This window comes from Apostichopus japonicus, chromosome 21, assembly GCF_037975245.1.
Source record: "Apostichopus japonicus isolate 1M-3 chromosome 21, ASM3797524v1, whole genome shotgun sequence".
NCBI lineage: Eukaryota > Metazoa > Echinodermata > Holothuroidea > Aspidochirotida > Stichopodidae > Apostichopus > Apostichopus japonicus.
In genome coordinates, this window is record NC_092581.1 from 18,581,720 (window position 1) to 18,601,541 (window position 19,822).

The following is a 19,822-nucleotide window of genomic DNA, read 5'->3' on the forward strand; positions in this document are numbered from 1 at the left end:
ATGGGGCCTGGGAAAGTATGTGATGAAGTATAGTACAACATATGCAAAAATTGGAACCTGTAACATAATGGTCTCTGGGCCCGACCATGCTAGTCCTTGACACCTTTGCAGAGAAATGTAGAAGAAAGGGAGATGCCAGCCAAGAATAATTTAAAATGTTTCAGGAGTAAACCTTGATTAAACCTGGAGTAAACCATGAATTACATGGTTTGGTATCAAGAATTTGTTTTAAGGTACAGGTATTGGTAACATAAAGTTTGGATTGAAAGTGGGCAGGGGGATGGGGTATATGTGCAAATGTTAGTCTTAGTCCTTGAAAAGTTAAAAGGAAGGGAAAAAGTAAAATTATGGTTTTACTTCAAAATAAATGAAGCTATATTTAATGTGGAAAAAAGGGAAAACAGACACTAGTTTGAAGTTGGAAACCGTGGTGATTTTGATTCATTCCATCATATCACTGTTTTGAACAAAATATAGACATGTCTCAAATATCAATATTTATTACTTGTTATGAATATGCATTAATTAATTATATATTCAGTACTTCGTTCCCATAATGTACTACTTCCTGTATCTTACTATTTGTAAGACTGGGGATAAGAAGAAGAGCGAGATTTTGATTAATTTCCATCATATTACTGTTCTGAACAAAATATAGAGTGCCATTTAAGTGAAACATGTCTCATATATCAATATTAACTCCTTATTATGACTATGAATTAATTAAATATACATCCATCATACCTATCCCATAATGTACAACTTCCTGTATCTTACAATTTTTAAGGCTGGGGATGAGAAGTAGAGATGTTTTTTAAACACTAATTTATGTGCAATTTTTGGTTAGGCCAGCTAGCCTACCTTTCACAACCACATTAAATAAACAACATAAATGGGATTTTGTGTTTCTGTGGTAACGACAGTCTTCTCCATTGCTTTGTTAAATTGTGGGAAACCTTTATCAGACATGTTTGATCTGAGCTAGTTTGCGAAAGGATTATTTAATCGACATAGATGCTCTTCGGAGATGTTCGTATAATAAAAATGTGGTAATATTAGTTTTAAGTGATAGAAAATTTCAGGACATGAAACATTTTATTCATTATTACCTGATAATCGATCAAAGGATTTTAAATTTTAAACCATTTTCAAAATATATGACAAACGCTAAAATGATCAGTTAATGACCAGCTAAGATTTGTCAATGTCCCATACCTTATCTAGACTATGAATGAACCAGTAAATAATTTTTTCCCGCACATATTGTATGAAGAAATTGCTCTTTTTACAGAAGTTCAATATAAATTTTGATTTGTATGTCACATGACTCTTTCGTCAGGAAGTCATTTCTTATATGAATAAATACACAAAATAGGCTCTTCTTACATATTCCATGACATATGAGTGTAGCTCATTCTGTGACCAAATATTAGCAAAAGTACTTTCAACTTTTTTCTCTCTACAAACCAAACTTGACTTTTGGTTGCCAAGTGCATCCCAATTCTGCCAAAATTCGGGAAAATTTTGCAATGAATCGAGCAAAGCGTAACCATGAACCTGACCCAACCTATTCTGAACTAAACCAAAATTTGACTCTGAGCCAAAGCTAGGTCTGTACAGATTTTTTTCAACTGTCTGTTGACTGGAACTCTTGTTATAATAGATGGTTTCCACCTAAACACAATATGAGAGCTTCCATCCACATTGGCTACTTATTATTCAGTTTAGCCAATTCTGCATTTCCCTGTGCTCCCAAGTGGTGAAGAAATCCTCTGTATGCTTTCCTGTGGGAAAGGAAGTCAGTCATGTTTAAATTAGGAACAGTTGAAAGTGATTGAATGTTGTTGATTGGACTCTTACCTACCACACAGATATTAAAGCAATAGATACTATTGAAAGGCTGAGAGAGAGGTGAATACCGAAATTAAAGGTAGTCAGTATAGGCCCCAAATTATAGCACGCTATAATTGATAGAAGTTTTCAAAAAGTACTTTCCTGGAGGTCTTTACTCTCTAAATTGTTCTCAGACATTTTTAAGGAACACACAAGATGACTGAATGTCCCAGTGGGGAAAATTTCCTTGAAGGTTGTAATAAAAACAGTTTAAAGAAGTTTGATCAAAGGTGACCGTATTTGGATATCTAGCATATTTGGGGCCCCATACAGCATACCTTTAAAGCAACAGATAATATAGAAGCAGAGAGAGAGAGAATGGTTAATACTGAAAAGTTTTACATATTTTTACATAGAAGAAATAATCGTGTCCAATAGTGTGAGTCTGGTTTCATTCATTAAATTGGAAAATCAGAATAATAAAACAATAGTAATTCAAAGATTAAGTATTATCATTATTATTAATTTTATATTTTTTTCTGGCTGATCCTCCTTTAAAGACACAAAATCTATTCATGGTTTAAAACTTTTGTAAGACTTTTCTTGTGAAATTTTATTTATAAATAACAGCTTAAATGGCTTGATAGACATAAGAAATCCAAGAATTTGATTACAAAAACTCAATTAAGTTAACTTCTTCTGGTTCCCCCCTCCAGCCCCCCCCCCCCCCTCTTCTTCTGTCTTGTGAAAGTCACTAAAACTTTTCCTAATACAAACTTTTCAAACAGAAATTTATTTCGACATGCTATACCAATGGTAGAAGGACAGTTTGATTATATTTACCGGGTCGGGTCATACTGAGGGCAGTCTTCTATCCAGCTAGTGCAATCTGGAATCAACGGCTCTAGTAATGCAGGGTATTGTAATGCTGCCACCTCTAACACTTTAAACACTGCACCATGATGATATGAAAGGTACCGTGTTAAAAACTCGCGAAAGCAGTCAAGCAGCTCTTTACTAAATAGATAGAAAGGAAATGTCACATAAAGCTAAGAATCTGGCAAGATGATTTCGAGTCGCCTGACTATATAATTTCAAGATGGGGGTGCTGCTGCAGGCTATTTTTTTTTTATTATTGTCATCTTTAATGAGGGTAGTCCTGCTCAGTGCAGAAGCAGGAGCCCTCAATACAAAATACATATACAATATTATGCAGTAACATCAAAAAGCACAAAAAGGACGGCAAAGAGATAGACAAACAAATATCAGACATCTAAACAAATTATATAAGTTTTCATATTGCATTTAAAAATATTAACATTTGGCAAGCATTTCAAATTTGGGGGAAGACTGTTTCACGACGTGCCTCCAGAAAATTTAAAGGACCTTTTACCATTCCCAGATCTAACGGAAGCAAGTAAAACATTATTAGAGCAGCTAGATCTATTTCTGTTAGAATATCTCAGTGAACTATGTTGTACATATTTTCAATTTTGATGTTTACAAAGAGGAATCAGGGCATGAATTGAACAAGTGGTGCAATTCCATTGGGATGAATACACCTCATCAATTAAAAGTAAGTTAGTGTAAGAAAAGAAAAAAAGTTTCTCAGGTAAAGTAGTAACTAAACACTTGTAATCACAAGTGAGAGAATAATTGAAATTTGAAAGATGTATAAGTTATTTTGAACCAGACTTGTATCTCTATCTATGTGTAATATTGTAATATTATCTATCCTAGAATGCCAAAATGCCAAGTTTCAAGTCAAACTAACTGTTTATAATAAATCCCTCCACATGGCAGCAGCTAAACAGTGCCCAACTGACAGTTTTATCTGACAGTTACCCATTTATACACCTGGGTGAAGAGAGGCAATGGAGATTAATTGCCTTGCCGAAGGACACAAAGTTCTAATGATCTGGCCAGGACTCGACCCTGCAAGCCTTATATTACAAGTCCACTGCCTTAACCACTTGACCATAATGCTCTCATAACGATAATGTTAGATTAGATTAAGGGATCAGCAAACAGTGTAGATGACACAAGTAAAGACCGACATAACAGCGCCCATTAAGTATCTCAGAGATAAATACTCTGAGGGACCCAGTTAATTTAAATTCTATCACATTTTGGGCTGGAAGCAATTATTTGATGACCTTTGCTTCAATCAAACTAACCTTCAAAGACATTTCAGGTTGTCTGTGCTATTTTTTTCTTTGTTCAATTAGGGAGTTGTTATTAATTAATTTCTTTGAATACATACTGTTTGAATTCTGTTGGCTGGCACTTCTTAGCGCCTTGCATGAGAAGGGTAAGGAGAGGGCTAATCCTCCCTTTGTAGTTTGGATCTGAGAAGAGAAGATATTGCAGCACCGGGCGTAAAAGGACAACAGCGTCTCTGTAAACGGAATGACCAAATAAAATAAGAAAAAAATGCCGATAAATTTACATGAAGAGGGAGATGTAAACAATGGGGTTGGGGTAGGAGGTGGAGGGGGAAGCATGAGCACCTACAACAAATTCTTGAAACAATGGAATTTTTTTATAAACTTGAGGAAAAAGAGCACATCTAGAACCTACCATAATCTGTTTTACTAAAAGGGTCAGTAAACTTTTGCAAATTGTTGATGGAGGGGAGGTTACAAATTGATATTTGAGTAGGGCAGTTGCAAATTGTTGAGGGAGGAGGGGGGGGGGTTGGGATAGTGGAGGTTGTTTGATGCATCTTTCTGTTGTGGAAAGAGATGTACAATAGTTGCTTGTTGTCATGGCCAAATTTTGCCATATCAGATGCTTACAAAAATGCTGTTTTTCCTGTACAAACATCTACGGTACCCTCTTCACTCAACAATCCCCTCTCCCTCCTCTTCCATCGCAACCCCTTGTCAGCTAATACTTCTTGCTCTAAATAGCTGTAATTTGAACTCAAATAATCTTCCTGAGTAAAATGTGTGTGCTGGATCCCTCCCAGTGATTGTTCTTCAGACACATCACAGCATTCGTTAATGATAAAAGATTACATTCTCCGTACCTGCAAATTTGTTTCTCTGACAGTGTCTTCTGTAGCAGATTGTTAAAAAATTTCACAACCATCATCAGGTTTGAACTTTTAGTTTCTTGAACTGGAAGCGGCATGTACCCATCTACCAGGAATTTGATGACATAATACCTCAATTTGCTGGGAAAGAACACGAGAAAAGGTACTCAATGAAGAATATATTTGTCCATCAAATGTCCATTTGTTCAACATTTAACTAAAGTTATCTCCTGCAGATGTCACTGAAACGGAATAATTAATTCCTTGCTGCTGTGTCGATATCCAGATTGTCTTTACTCATCTTGAAAACCCTTTTTGAACTCTAAATTTTGCCAAAAGTATTATACTGAAAATGAGAATACATTTATAGTTCATCCCATATTACCCTGTCTCCCCTAATTACCCCCAGAAAACTGGGAATTTCGCCCCCCCCCCGAGACCCCTTCAACCTTGTCAGGCCTGAACCGATACAAAACAGTCCTGACTTGAAACATACAATTTTCAAGGTCATTTGCTACAAAGTGAATGTTTTTTTTCTTCAGGAATTAGCGTAATGAAATTGATTATGTGCTTACATCAAGTTCTCAGTTGGTTCCTTAGCACATGACCTATACAGGACTTTCTGCATGAACAAAAAGATAAGAGAAGGAAGGAACAGATCTTCAAAATAAGTGACACAATACCAACTTTATCAGATTCACAATACTAGAACAATGAAGACATTTTATGGATTTTGATAGACAATATTTAGTGGAGAATGTAAACTATCCAACATCTAAAAATTCTTCTCCGTTAATAATCACTTGATGAATTTGTGTGCTTTTACACAATTTTTGGATCTATTTTTTCACTCAAGAAAATCTTTGCCTCTGAAGGCAAAGGTTCAATTTTGACCCTCAAATTAATGAATGATATTACGTTACTATAGTTACCTCTAAGGGATGGCTTAGCATAACACGATTGGACTCCATCCTGGCAAGAGGTGTCGTCATCTGTGAAAAAACGTACAAAAATAAACTTTAAAAATATCATCATTCATTATTGTTAGTCATTGTTGTGGTGGAAGTCTTTAGATAGTTTTTAAATTAAATTATGCATTCCATCTCAACAGCCTTTTAGTGAATACCACTGATGAAAGTTTACATTATACCTGTTTATTGATGAGTAGTGGCCAGATGCAATATTGCATTTGAGGTTCCTTTATTTGAGGTTCCTTGTTGGATTATTGAAAAAGACAATGAAGAAAATTTGCAAGTATGTTCTAAATGTTGAGATTATTTGCTAAAAAGTTTGACTTCCTATTGTGGAATTGCACTTTTACATTTTGTTTCATGTTTCATCTGCACCAAGTATTAATTAATTTTTCATTGTCAAGTTAAAATACGTCAGATAGATTCCCCTTACTCCATTCCCCATCCCCTCCCATCCCCTCCCACATTAACTGAAACTTAAATAAAAAAAAAATAAATAGATAAACAGTGAGAGTGACCATCACTGGATGATGTGGTATTACAGAACTCGAGATAAAACGCACGGACAAACATAAAATTACCTCCTGAAATCTGGGGAAGTATTTGACCACAACATCTTGGAGTTTCTTCTTCATCACAGGATCTTTTTCGAGATTGAAGGAAGCCAATCCTTCCATGAACTGTGTGGATGAAATAAAATATCTCCTGACAATGCAAACAAGGAATCTATATCCAACATGAAATTAAATATTTGGGTCTTATTGTAACAAAAATAAATAAATTTGAACCAATAGCGTTAATACTTATTAACATAGTGTGAGGTAGTGCATTAATTGTTGCTGCACCCTCCATCAAACACATTCTCAAGTGTCAATCAGATTGCCTTGAGTATATATCCCTTTCAGTATTTCATGATTCAGCATAATATGAATGAATAAATCATTATTCTAAATAATGAAACAGCAGTTCAACATTCCCATGATGCAATGCTTCCATCATATATACATATTTCAGCATTGTTTCTTAATTAATGTTTTTGTTGTATTTACAGTGTATGTTCGAGTTGACCTTTGTAATTTCAAATCTGGTTCATTTTCCACAAAGGTACCTTTTAAACTTAATTTTATCCCACAAAGAGGGAAGGGATACCCCTTAATATTACATCCCTCTCTCATGATGTGACAACTTGCTCTCCTGGTTGAGTTAAATTATTTTAAACCCATTCTCAGCACAAGAGAACCAGTAGAGAAATGCATATCATCAGCAAATGTTTCTAGTAAAGCGATTAAAGTTCAAATGGTCGAAGGCAGCCCCAGTTCTGGGGAGAGGTGATACCCACTTCCCTGGACTGCACCACAGGAAGACACTATGAAGAAACAAAGTCACAATCTAGTATCTCACCCCTGGAAGATTCTCTCTTAAGGCCTGGAGCTGTATTACTGGGATTGGTTTCTGAGGATTGTACAATGATGGAAATAATACCAACTCTGTTAACAGTCCTGGAACCTGCAAAAAGTGAAAAGAAAATCAAAACCAAAGAAAAATCAACCATTAGGAAATATCAACTTTTTGTCTTCAGTTCTTTCCCCTCCCATTTAGTTTTTCTCTATATTAGGACACATATACTCCCAATCTACACACCAAACCAATAGATTCTGTCACATTTAAAAAGGAGTTTACCAAAGCTTTTAGCCCTGCAAAGGAGTTCCAAAGAATTTAATGGTTGTAAAATTTGAATGTTTATACTTTTATGTTTATGTACCTGTGGACAGATGTAGTTAGCACAGTACTTAAAAGTCTGGCTAATAACTTCGTAAATCCATAGACAGGACGCCTTTGAGCTCTGATCTTTCATAAGTCTCTTCACAGCCATTGTAAGATCACCAAACAGGAGACTTAAAGTTTGCTTTCTCTGAGTGGAAATTTCTGTGCTCTGTTGGAAGGAAAGATATAATGTTGCCAATTCAATGTTATCTTTGTATGGTACATTTACAGAAAACCCTGAAAACAAAAGCAAAAAGATCCTTAATATTTCTATCTTCAATTTGCAGTGTCCATAAATTAAGAAATAGATGCATCTATTAGATAAAAATAAAAAAATAAAAAATTTCAAACATTTCCACACCCATACCTTCGAGGGCTTATTTTAACTTGTGAAATCACATAATTTAAATATAAAATATGAAATATAATTTTAATACTCTATCAACATTACACATGTGAACAATTTTTTTCAAGAATAATAAATGTACACTTTAAACTAAGTACGTTCTAAAATCATTCACACCCTCGCTAGGAAATATCCAGAGGAAGTGTTCTTGTTTGTGAAGGATATATGCGTGTGAAGTATGTCCTGTTATTCATGGAAATGCATTTTCTATAGGACATATATTTACAATTAGAGGAATTGTCTGGTGGCAAAATAGGCAAAACAGACGGCTTGAAGTTAGCACTAACATTTCCGCAGCAAATACACTCTCACACTCAAACCACAGTTCATAAACTGTTCTTCGAAATCGCTGAAATAAACTTCACAGAACAAATTTACAGTAAAAGCAAACTTGAGAAGTATTCAGAACAAACTTGGCAGAATCAATGTCAGAGCAGAATGTAGTACCGAGAAGCTTAGGCTTCGCAGAACTGTCCGATTGTAAACGTTAGAGTACACACTACATGTGAACATTCTTCGCATTGGAGCTGGACAGCGCGATGTATAAACAATGCAGATTCTGCTGTTAAAACTTATCTTGTGTTACACAAAGACAACGAAACCACCGATCTACTATATATATGGCGGCTTAAGGAGTTTTGAAAACATATCTATTTCATAAGAAATTTCACCGAAAATAAAGGAAGAAATAAATCTGTATACATGGTTTTTGTTGTGATTACTGTAGGTACTGTACGAAGCTTGGGTTATGGCGCAATCTGCATTAGCGTAGATGACATCACGTTCTGTACTGTTCAAATCATATTAAAAATGTCCATCCTTTATCCATTAAAAAAATTGTTTCTCTGTCAAACGCAACATTAGCATTGTCATACTTTGACAACATGTTAGGAAAATTATTTATCATATTTTAAGGTAACTTCTTTGGGCCACCAGACAATCCTTTTAAGGCCTAACCGTGTTAGTAAAGGTTGAGTCTAATATAATAGTGTTTACCTCTGAAGATGAGACATACAGAGAACAAGCCTTGATAAAGTCAAGTACAGATGGTGGATGACTGACATCTCTCCTAGGCCAATCCTGTGTATAGCAAAACAGGGGAAACAGTTCAGAAAACAGTATAACAAAACAGTTCATTCATAAACTGGGTCTTTCTCAAATTGTAATCCTTCATAGAGTTTTGTGAAGATATCTTCCAGATAAAAATACCTTGCACACCAAAATTGTTAAAAAATATTTTAAAAATATTACGGAGTGACTGCTAAAACTGACAGCCAGGGCCCAGAGTCTCGTCAGGGTTGGATGCCCTCTCCACCCCCCTCCAAAATAATTTACAGGATATTGGTTCCAAGCAAGTGGGTTGCCACAGTACAGGTGGTTCTTTCTACACCACTGAATATTTGCCTAACTCCTGCTGACCCCCCCCCCCACTCCCAACAAATCTCCAACCAGTGTTGGGGTTCCTGATCGTGATTTAAATGGACCTGCTTTTCAGACATATTTTTAAGTATGGGTAGACAGGAGAATCTTAAAAGAGGGAGGTAGAGACGAGGGCACAATTTCCACAGGGTAACACACCTCCCCATCCTCCTCCATCACCATGATAGCATACCTAAGCCAATTTGAGATTGAGTCAACTTTAACCTCTTTGCACCTATCATCTTTAAATTTCTCTTTCAGGAAGAACTACAAGAAAGTTTTTACCTATCCTTTGTTTGGATCTGTGTTTTTTTTTTATATGCTGTGTAAAAAATTCTTGAAAATGGGAAGGTAATTTGGCTATTTAGCCTGCTTTCCATCATGCTAGTCCATAAGTACCCTACCCCCCCCCCAAACCCAATTTTCCGCCTCCATGCACCAACGGTGAAGACATTTTTTTAATAGTGACCCACCTGAGTGGTGTATCTCAAAATCTCGGACATTTGTGGATGCTTGAAGACTAAGTCAGTCAGATCTCTAAGCTGATTGGATGAGCCTGGCTGCGACATACTGCAACGAAACCAAGTTTGGACCACGCTCAGCTGCCACCTGGTCCCGATGTGTGTGTTGAGGTACGTTGTGACGGCAGGGTCAGGCAGAAGACGGCAGAGATAACCAGCTGATATACTGCAAGATGAAAACAGCACAGAGTGTAGACACTATATTAAAGCTTGCATTAAAGACCAACAAAACAGCACAGAGTGTAGACACTATATCAGGGTTCTGCCCAGGGTGGATTGAGTGCCGGCAGGACTATCTAAGCGGAGCGCCACCATCGGTTGGCGCGGAGCGTACAAGAAAATTTTGGGTTTTGGAAACCCCCCAGAGGGCCGGAAACGGCCCTTCCCGAGTATTCTGAGCCACATGTAGACAGCTTTGAAATGAGATCTCATGTCTGGAATTTTTCATAAGTAATGAAAAAAGTTAGGACAATTATCTGGAGCACCAGAGAACAGACCAGCCGAGGCTGATTTATTACAGCAACCTTCCCGCGCTGGGCCGTGGGTGTCCGTGTGACACGTATACCCTGAAGCTTGCGAAATAGCCATTGTAAGTGGATTGGGGACACATCATTACTCGTTGGTATTGTGACTAAAATTGCGAGCACGCTCTCTGAACATTTTCCTTTTGTTTCTGAAACTTTTCTAGTGAAATTTTACTCTTTTTTTTTTATAGATGTACTTATTTGTCCTTTGTGTTTTTTTTTTAGTTTTTCGTCCCGTTTTTTTTTCTATTTTTTTTTGTCCGATTATTTTTTTCGCCAGCCGGGCTGGATTTCCCGCGAGCATCGTGGATTTCCCGCGAACCTGGTTCGGACGGTTCGCAAGGTTTTCCAGCCCTTGTCACTCGTGCCTAATGCAATATGATGTAAATTCACCCGCTACGAAGGTTAACGGCCGTATGTGTACTAGCTAGCTGGATAGTGCCTGTGTCTCGCGCGATAAAAATAGATATAAATGAAACTATCAAAAGTACGATCAGGAGTTGGAAACGGAAAACAGTCATTGGTCTGGAATGCGGAACTCTGGTAATTTTTACTAAGTATGACACTGTGATCTGTTGGATATTTTGAACAGTTATGAACTGGATTTCCCCTAGTCTCAAACAGATTGTTTCTCTACGTTCGACCCTCCGGCTATGGAGCTGTTTTTTGAGTTCCTATCGAAAATAAGTGCCGGTCGGAAAAGTCACTCAGGCAGATTGTGGCGGTCGGTAATTCAGCGTGCTGGTCGGGCCCGACTGGCGCCGACCGGCAGCGGCAGAACCCTGCTATATTAAAGCTTGCATTAAAGATCAACGATGCTGACCAAATTTGTTTTTTGTAGAGTGCTTAACTTTTACAAAGGACTTCTCTCAAGGCTGCATTCCAAATCGGAGGAAGATGAATATTTTAGAAATAATAACAGCAATCAACATTGAAGAAGACCATAGAATGGTGCTTACAGTTTTATCCTATGTGACCATTTTTGGTTTTATCTAGCACATTTTCAGGTTATACTGTTTGTAATGTTCTTTATAAGCTCAAGCAAAGAAATGAAGAGAATGAACAATTGGAAGGCCATCAAGATCATGGATCTCCTGATACAGCGATTTAAACTTTATGTGATGTTTGTAATAATCTTACACCGATAAACAAAAGCAGGGAATCTAGATGCCTTCTGTCACAATTAATTTTCTGCCCTTAAATGGGAAACTTTACTTACACATGGAACAGTGAGAGTAACAGGTAGAATAAGGCAATACAAGTATGACTGAATGAATTCCTTGGAGATGAGCAGAACAACTCATTGAGTTTGCCTAGACCAATGTACTATTTTAACTGAAAACACTGTCGGACATTAACTGCTCCTTACCTGTGATGTACTCCACGATTTCCAAGACCGTAGTACTCAAACAGAGTGGACGCTTTGGGATGATGGACGTTACTCTCCACGACTTTTGCATCCCTAAGAATGAGACAGAATTACAATATAATATGAAGTTACAGAAACTTATGCCAGCCCAGGCTACTACATTACATGAATGATTGGAGACAACATTATTAATGTTTATGTTATTTATATATATTTCCCTTAAAAAAAGTTGGTTGCAAACAAGTGCACTTGACTAGAAAGATTTTTGAGGGGGTTTGTTGTATGTATTACAAACAGAAGTTTTTGTTGTTCATATCTGTTTCCATGGATACTCACATATCAATGGCTAACTGGGTGAAGGATACGGATAAGTCAACAATCATAGGTGGCGCTGTCTGCCGCAGGGCACAAGCCTCGATGAAAGGATAGATGTTACCCCAGAGAGACTTAGCCATTGCTGGAAGAATCAGAAAACAAAAACTAATAAAATACAAGACATATGAGATGATTGGAGAAGAAATGACACAATGCAAGGCTTGACATAATTGTGACACAGGGGTTCAGTCAGTGAGCTAGCCATTTTGGGGCACATATGGAATATCGATAAAATTAGTTTTTTAATTTTCAAAGTGCATTCATTGAAGCTTCCTGCGTATTTCTTACAATTCATTCACATTTTCCGCCATCAATTGTCCAAGTTGGTAGTCTTTTCATTTGTCTCTCTTCTTGTGTCCTTATAGTTTGTTTTGTTTCAGGTTATCCTGCTAGGATAGAAATGTCAGGCCCTCTAACTTATACATATCCATTCACATAACACAGAATGTTGATGAACTACAAGCTGAGCTGTTTCTGATCATAAATATGGGATTGCATTTCTGTTGTAGGTTTCTAACCTATAGAGACACATCTGGAGGTGCCATCAGCTCTATTGAGCCCCTATCAGTTTGAGCTACTATCTGTTTTAGGCTTTTACAATAAGTGTCTTACTGTAGTAAAGTTTCTCATACTTATTTATATTTAAACATTGACTATGATTTAATCTTTTGTGCATTTTTTTATTTTTTTAAACTATTTTACTATTCACATACTTTGCATTTTTTTTAACATATTTTTTAAATACATATATTTATTATTATCGTTTAGTACGGGTGTTTTATATATTGTTGCTTTTTGTAGGTTTTTACATTTTATGCCTTATTGGTTCTATATATTTAATATTTAGGTTTTTGTTACTATTTGTGTTGAGGTTTTACATTTGTAAAGCGCTTTGAGCAGCTTTGCTGATTCTGCGCTATATAAATATTACTTATTATTATCATGTATTTAAAGTCCTGCACAGTCATATTTGGATTTGATTGTCACTTTGGTAGTTGCCTAAAAATAACAAACAGCATGATGGCAAAATTGCCATAGTGCCTTCTAGTTTGTTGGCAAGCACAAAACTTCCTTTCCACACACTCCCAGCACCCTGTAACCTCCCCCCCCCCCAACACACACTGAGCAAATGGCAAATATGGCCACAACATATTTTCAAATTTGTTGTACTTTCTACGACCATTCTGGACACACTGATCTCATCAAGCACTAGACAAATTGTGCAATTTCGTAGGAAAAAAGTTTCTCACCAGAATGCTTCTTCTGAAGTAAATCTGTGTCTGGAATCTGTTCAGATCCATCTGTGAGTTTCTTGTTTGAAATATTCCTGGAAAAGAAAATAATGGGTTTGCCAATGTTGATTCTAAAATAACTCAAGGTTTTCAATTATATGACCAACTATTGACACCGTTTTCATAATCACCTTTTAATATTCACAATGAAAATACGAAGAGGAAGAATTAAGGGAAATTAAAAGGTGACATCTCCTAGTGGCACTATGACATCACTCACTGACAAAATGGCTGCCCTCTGGAAAGTACTTTTTACCATAATAATGTACAAACAGAGCGAGACTATTCTTGGTATTATGGCGGAGGTTTACTAAGATCAACATGATGGTTCCTGATTGCTCCTCCATTAGTTATGGAATAATATTTATGATTGATATTGTTACATTGAAGAGATGAAAAGTGCATGTCACACCAGGTGCATCAAGGAAGTATAATTTATTATTATTATTTTTACCTGAAATGTTGAATAACAGTCTGAATGAATGTCAGCATACGAGGTAATTCCGAATCCGTGCAGGCAGGAAGGACAAAAGAGAAGCCTTGGCCTAATCGGAAGTGACATTCAAAATAAAATGTGATATCATAGCAGTTATTTATTCACTGGTATATAAACATACTTTTCATGTGTGTCAATTTTCCAGGTTAAAGTAACACAATTAAGTCACCTAATTGTCAGCTACAAAACAGGCAGATCGAAGCTATTTCCCATGACTTGAAATAACTGTTAATTCTTTAACAGCTACTCTTTTGTAGAATCCTACAACAGTGCACTTTCATAGTGTAAGAGAGTGTAGTTAGTTTCTTCTTGCCCTATTAGAAAGTGCCTCATGTATATTCAGTAGGAAAGGTCATAACTTCTGTTGCGTCATCATTCGGTTGCGTGGTATAAAGAGTATCAAAGGCTCATTGGCATTCTTTATCTGCCTAGGCTCAGTGGCATGACCACCTATTAGTATTGCCTTAACTTCATTTTATTCCATATATGCCAGGGCGTGGCAGCCTGTACATGTAATAGTGTTGCCGTATATTATCAGCATATTATGCGTTAGGATTCAGAGATACCAAAGAGGAGCATTCTAACTTTTACGGTTAAATGGAGTATCAAATGTAAAGTGTAATTTTTAGAAATTGTTTCAGTGTTGTAACAAATGATGATTGAGCTCTCTCAATTTGAAAAGTAAAGTGGCTTGAAAGAAATGTGGAAACTTCTTCCCCAAAGAGATAAATACAGGGCCTAGTCTACAGTTAATGACTTGACTCCAGATAGGATAAACACGGGTATTGATTCCAATATAACATAAAATGTTTTTGACTTGTGACAACTCTGACAAATTTCAATAAAATTTTGTTTCAACTGATGATGATAAAACTTCAAAATATTTTGGAAAGTTTCAATTTCTTTGGTTGTATTGGACTAATACTAATATGAAAAGAACATTTTGAGAAAGAGAAGTTTTACAATAAAAATGAATGATGAATTACTGGCTTCTAAATGTTGATTATAAAAGTAAAAGTAATTAGAGTGAATATTAAAAGATTCGATCAGCCAGTAAGTGGCCAACTTTTAGCAAGTTTTCAGAATTACTTTTCTAAAGGTTCTGGCTGTCAAAATTATTTCCAAACATTGATGTGAATCATTAGACATTTAAATGTCTTATTAAGGAAGAAAGCTAAGAGCTTGGTAAAATAGAACTTGTGACCATTATTTGACTTTATAGCATATATTTGTCGTTAATAGTGTTGACATTTCTTTGATGTAGCTCACCAATCAATTTGTCTTCGGATAGATTCAGCCATCTGCTGCCCTCTATAACATCTTGAACATCCATCACGTAGTTACAGATTTTCGACCAGAGGGTTGATCTGTCCTTTGCGTCAAGGTTTGTTTGTTTGAAAAGGCTTATGAAAAAAACATAAAGAAAATAAGCAAGTTCACCAATTTTACATGTACACTCAAGTTATTTGTTTATTTTGCAACAGTTTTAGGTCAATCCCTAGACCAAAGTGAATATACTGAACACAACGTCAATAATACAACATCAACAACACAACATCACCAACACAACATAAGAATGACAACAACCTTAATAATAATCATAATAAAATATTAAAATATAAATAAAATAATAAATAATATAATATAAAAAATATTAGAAAAAATATATATATATAATTTTTAAAATATTTTTTTAGTATAATAACAACAACTACAACAATTACTGTGGCCAACATCATTAGCTTAATTGCCTTTATCATACAGCACTATTCAGCACAAACTGCTACACATCTAGTGCAGTCAACAATTTCATTTTTTGATGTTGTAAACTCAGTGCAAATGGGAAAATGTTGCATCCTGATCATCCCAAGAAAAGGGTGAAAAAAAAGGAGAAAGAACAGTTTTCTTTGGCTTGGCATAGGCTCTGCCTCAAACATGCCACGTTTAATCACTTTGATTAACAACTTGTTTCGGATGGATAAAAGAACAGCATCTTATCAATTTCAGTTTGTAATCACTGAATCACCTCAGCTCTCCTATGTGAAACTTAACATCTCAAAGTAGCACCAGTTTCCGAATTCCAGATGTTGCTAAAATCTTTAATTTAAAAATTTCAAGTAGAACAACCTTGCAGGCTCTAGTGCTCTCCTATCAATGGCTTTATCCAGTTGACTGGAATCAACATTTTCTTGATTTATTTCTATTCAAATGAGCATGTAAAGAGCTCTAGTGATACAAAAACATACACAAGTAAACAATAACAAAAGTTTCAGAAAGTTCTGTCATATTTCAGTAGATAATTTCAGTTTACCTGCAATTCTTGTTGAAATCTTGTACCAGCCTATCAGTCAAAGGTGATAGGTCATGCAATGCATCTTGTTGGGCTAATGAAATTGCAAATAAGCCTAAAAGAAAAATTGTATAAGAAAAGTATTGTAAAATGTATATTAACTAAGTCACTAATTTTCATCTTTTTTTAATACAACTCACCTTAAAAGGAATAAAGTACATTGTTGTAAGTAGAGCATGTAACAATTTTAAATTTCATTGAAAATTAGTAATCACATTTACAAACTAAATATCAATGAAGTAAGAATCATCGAGGAGTTGTGGAAATTATTATCCTAAACCAATTGACCAGGGGAATCTTGTGTCCTTAAATTTTTTGATACCAGGGGTTTCAAACATGTTTGAGTACAAATTAGAGGAATTAGTTCAAATTTGTATAAATTTGAGTACAAATTAGAGGAGTTTGAGTACAAGCAACTGTACCAAGAAACAAGTATGAGAATGGACTGACAACTAGTCTGCATGTTACCTAAACATACCTCCCAGTAAATTAACTGAATAGCAGTAAAACTACATAGAAACAGATGACGACGACAAACAAAACAGAGAAAAACAAGGGAAGGATGAAGTGCATGACCAAAAGTGTGACTCTGGTATTTATCAAGAGACAAGAAACATGGCAGTCGACACTGATGCTCACCTCGGGTTGATATGATGTTAGAAATCGAAGACGATGAGGAAATCTTGTCTAATACTTCCAACACACAGTGGAACTAGAGAAGAAATAGATGTGTGGAAATGTAGTAATTATGCTCAAAATCATACTCAAGTCATACTGATATTATACTAACTCATACTGATATCATACTCAATATCATACTCAAGTCAAACTGATGTTATACTCAAGTTAAACTGATATCATACTCAATATCATACTCAAGTCATACTGATATTATACTCAAGTCATACTGATATTATACTAACTCATACTGATACCATACTCAATATCATACTCAAGTCAAACTGATGTTATACTCAAGTTAAACTGATATCATACTCAATATCATACTCAAGTCATACTGATATTATACTCAAGTCTTACTGATATGATACTCAAGTCATACTGATATAAGTAATATCATGCTAAGATCAGACTCAACCATACTGATATCATACTCAAATCAATCTGATACCATACTCAAGTCATGTTTCATACCTAAATCATACTGATGTCATATTAAAAGTCATACTGATATGATACTCAACCATACTGATATCATACACAAGTCATACTGATATCATACTCAACCAAACTGATATCATACACAAGTCATACTGATATCATACTCAACCAAACTGATATCATACACAAGTCATACTGATATCACAGCCAAATCATACTGATTTCATAATCAAATCGAATTCATATACTTCTAGTTAATTTTGTGCATGTAATTTACCAAACTGAAAAATAAATATTACCAGGTCATCCACACCTTGTACCATCATCAAAGCTAAGAAAAGAGTTAAAATCCTTGTAAGTCCTTCACCATTGAGTCTATTCAGGAAAGAACCCCTCAAAGTCAAAAATAGCCTGAAGGGCAGTAAAGAAAGACAAGAGAAAACAAAACAAAGATGAAAGGTGAGATTGAATCGATGGCATACGATTCAAGCTACACTTACAAAATAAATTGTCATTCTATTCCCTGGAGATTACGACTAAATATTGAATTTGGGACATTTTTTGCTGATGATGCGAGTCAACGAGAGTGACCAGAGAATAACTAAATGTTCACACTTTGAGTAAACAATTTTTGAGGTTTATCAAATTTGTTTGACATAAACGACTGGAAAACTAGACTTTTTGTTTCCAGAAAAACTGCTACAAATCTTTGCAATTTTGCAGTTATTTGTCAATCTTGTAACTATGGGATACCAGTTAAAATATATCCTCTTCATTTCTTACAATTCTGATAGAGATTGTGAAAGAGCAGAGAAATTTATGGCTAGAATGGGATTCGAATCAGTGACCTCTGGGTTTATATAAGCCCAGTGCTCTGCCAACCATCCACTTAGTTGATGGCGATCCCAACAGCAACATTTACTTTGTTGAGGGCGCCAGTCAGAAAGTCACAGCACCTTGCACACCATGTAACTAGGGATCATGCCCCAGTTTCATCTGATACAACCCAGAAAGCAGATATAAGATTCAGGTTCTACATGAGGACATAAGGAAATGCAAAATAGACGTGGAACACCGTAAAGGTGTCAAGCGAAATCTAGAGAATTCCTAATTTTAAAGGTCGTTCGGAGATAATACTAACCTGCCTTGAAGTTGCTTCCAGCTTTGTTGACGTTCCTGTTCTTCTAACCCAGAAAGTTGCAAGGCTAATATTCTTACAAACAAATTGAAGCTGTCCTCTTGTGACAAGCTAAAAAACAAAATGTTTGGAAAAAAATTATCTTAGCAACAAGATTACTTGTGTTAAATTTAATAAAAAAAGTAGAGAGAATAAGGAATTTGCCCCAAAAATGATACAAAATCATCAAGAAGGTAAACCTTTTTTCTTTTACAAACTAAATAAAAATCCGTTTGTTACGTTTGAAAGTATTTATATGTTATTATATACATACCTGGCCTTGTTGTTTTGACATCGTTGTTTGCAACTATTGTACCAATGGCAAGCTGATTTACTGCAGAGAAAATATGAGATAATTTTTATTTTCAGCTTTATTACATGATCATAGGTGGCCAACATACCAACAAGTTTCATTTAGGAGGCACTTTGCCTCTTCAAAAAAACAAAAAACTGTTGCATATGTATCTTACATATGGTGTTTCTCCACTGCCTCTCACTTGCTTTCTATTTCAAATTAATATTTTTTGCAGCACTTTAATCCCATGGTCCCATCTTTAGCCCTCAACAGATGCTAGGTATGAAGGCTTTTGTTACATCAGTGAGTTAAAACAATAATATTAAACTTTTAACAATCTGCAATCGAAACGACATAAGCAACTCACCTGGCATAAGATGAGTTTTGGAATCCAACGACTGAAAATTGTTGTTTTTCATTCTGAAGGAAAAGGGGATCAATGTTGACAAATTTGTATGTTTGTTTGAAGCTTCTGTTGTGTAATTATGGTATAACACATGAAAACCTTACTGCAGTTGGATGTGGTTACAAAAACTGAAAAGACATGCCTCGATTACAAGGTAGAGTATGAAAATTAAGATTTTTTTTATAGAATATAGAATATTTTATATACATTATATAGATTATATTATATATATTATATTAGATGATATATGAATATAGATTATATATATATAATAGAATATAGAGTATTTTATGAAGTAACTACTGTACTTACTATTCTTTTACTCAGTACATCCCAAAGATAAATTAATAATTTTGTGTAAGCACCCAAAGTAGACGACGCAGAGAGGATGATTCGTAGATATCGCTGAAGGGTAACCTCGTCTGGAGGGTTGTCCTGTCACAGAGAAGATGGAAAGAGAACATA

At 35.4% G+C, this 19,822-nt stretch overlaps 1 protein-coding gene across 2 annotated transcripts in view; it reads right to left on the reverse strand.

Annotated features, from left to right (window-relative positions):
* Nucleotides 1–411: 411 nt before the first annotated feature.
* LOC139962524 (protein MMS22-like) overlaps nucleotides 412–19,822 on the reverse strand; it is a 28,334-nt gene continuing 8,923 nt past the window's right edge. For both annotated transcript variants that reach the window (XM_071962566.1, XM_071962565.1), the window contains exons 14-36: nucleotides 19,670–19,792; nucleotides 19,319–19,371; nucleotides 18,931–18,990; nucleotides 18,621–18,728; nucleotides 17,779–17,890; nucleotides 16,997–17,069; nucleotides 16,319–16,412; nucleotides 15,277–15,410; nucleotides 13,966–14,056; nucleotides 13,470–13,546; nucleotides 12,181–12,301; nucleotides 11,845–11,937; nucleotides 9,904–10,117; nucleotides 9,008–9,091; nucleotides 7,604–7,774; nucleotides 7,243–7,347; nucleotides 6,423–6,521; nucleotides 5,803–5,862; nucleotides 5,446–5,492; nucleotides 4,865–5,011; nucleotides 4,097–4,231; nucleotides 2,677–2,850; nucleotides 412–1,784 (exon numbers count right to left, since the gene is read on the reverse strand). In XM_071962566.1, the coding sequence (XP_071818667.1) occupies nucleotides 1,709–1,784; nucleotides 2,677–2,850; nucleotides 4,097–4,231; nucleotides 4,865–5,011; nucleotides 5,446–5,492; nucleotides 5,803–5,862; nucleotides 6,423–6,521; nucleotides 7,243–7,347; nucleotides 7,604–7,774; nucleotides 9,008–9,091; nucleotides 9,904–10,117; nucleotides 11,845–11,937; nucleotides 12,181–12,301; nucleotides 13,470–13,546; nucleotides 13,966–14,056; nucleotides 15,277–15,410; nucleotides 16,319–16,412; nucleotides 16,997–17,069; nucleotides 17,779–17,890; nucleotides 18,621–18,728; nucleotides 18,931–18,990; nucleotides 19,319–19,371; nucleotides 19,670–19,792 (2,451 nt within the window). In that variant the 3' untranslated portion in view covers nucleotides 412–1,708. The remainder of the gene's footprint in view (nucleotides 1,785–2,676; nucleotides 2,851–4,096; nucleotides 4,232–4,864; nucleotides 5,012–5,445; nucleotides 5,493–5,802; nucleotides 5,863–6,422; nucleotides 6,522–7,242; nucleotides 7,348–7,603; nucleotides 7,775–9,007; nucleotides 9,092–9,903; nucleotides 10,118–11,844; nucleotides 11,938–12,180; nucleotides 12,302–13,469; nucleotides 13,547–13,965; nucleotides 14,057–15,276; nucleotides 15,411–16,318; nucleotides 16,413–16,996; nucleotides 17,070–17,778; nucleotides 17,891–18,620; nucleotides 18,729–18,930; nucleotides 18,991–19,318; nucleotides 19,372–19,669; nucleotides 19,793–19,822) is intronic.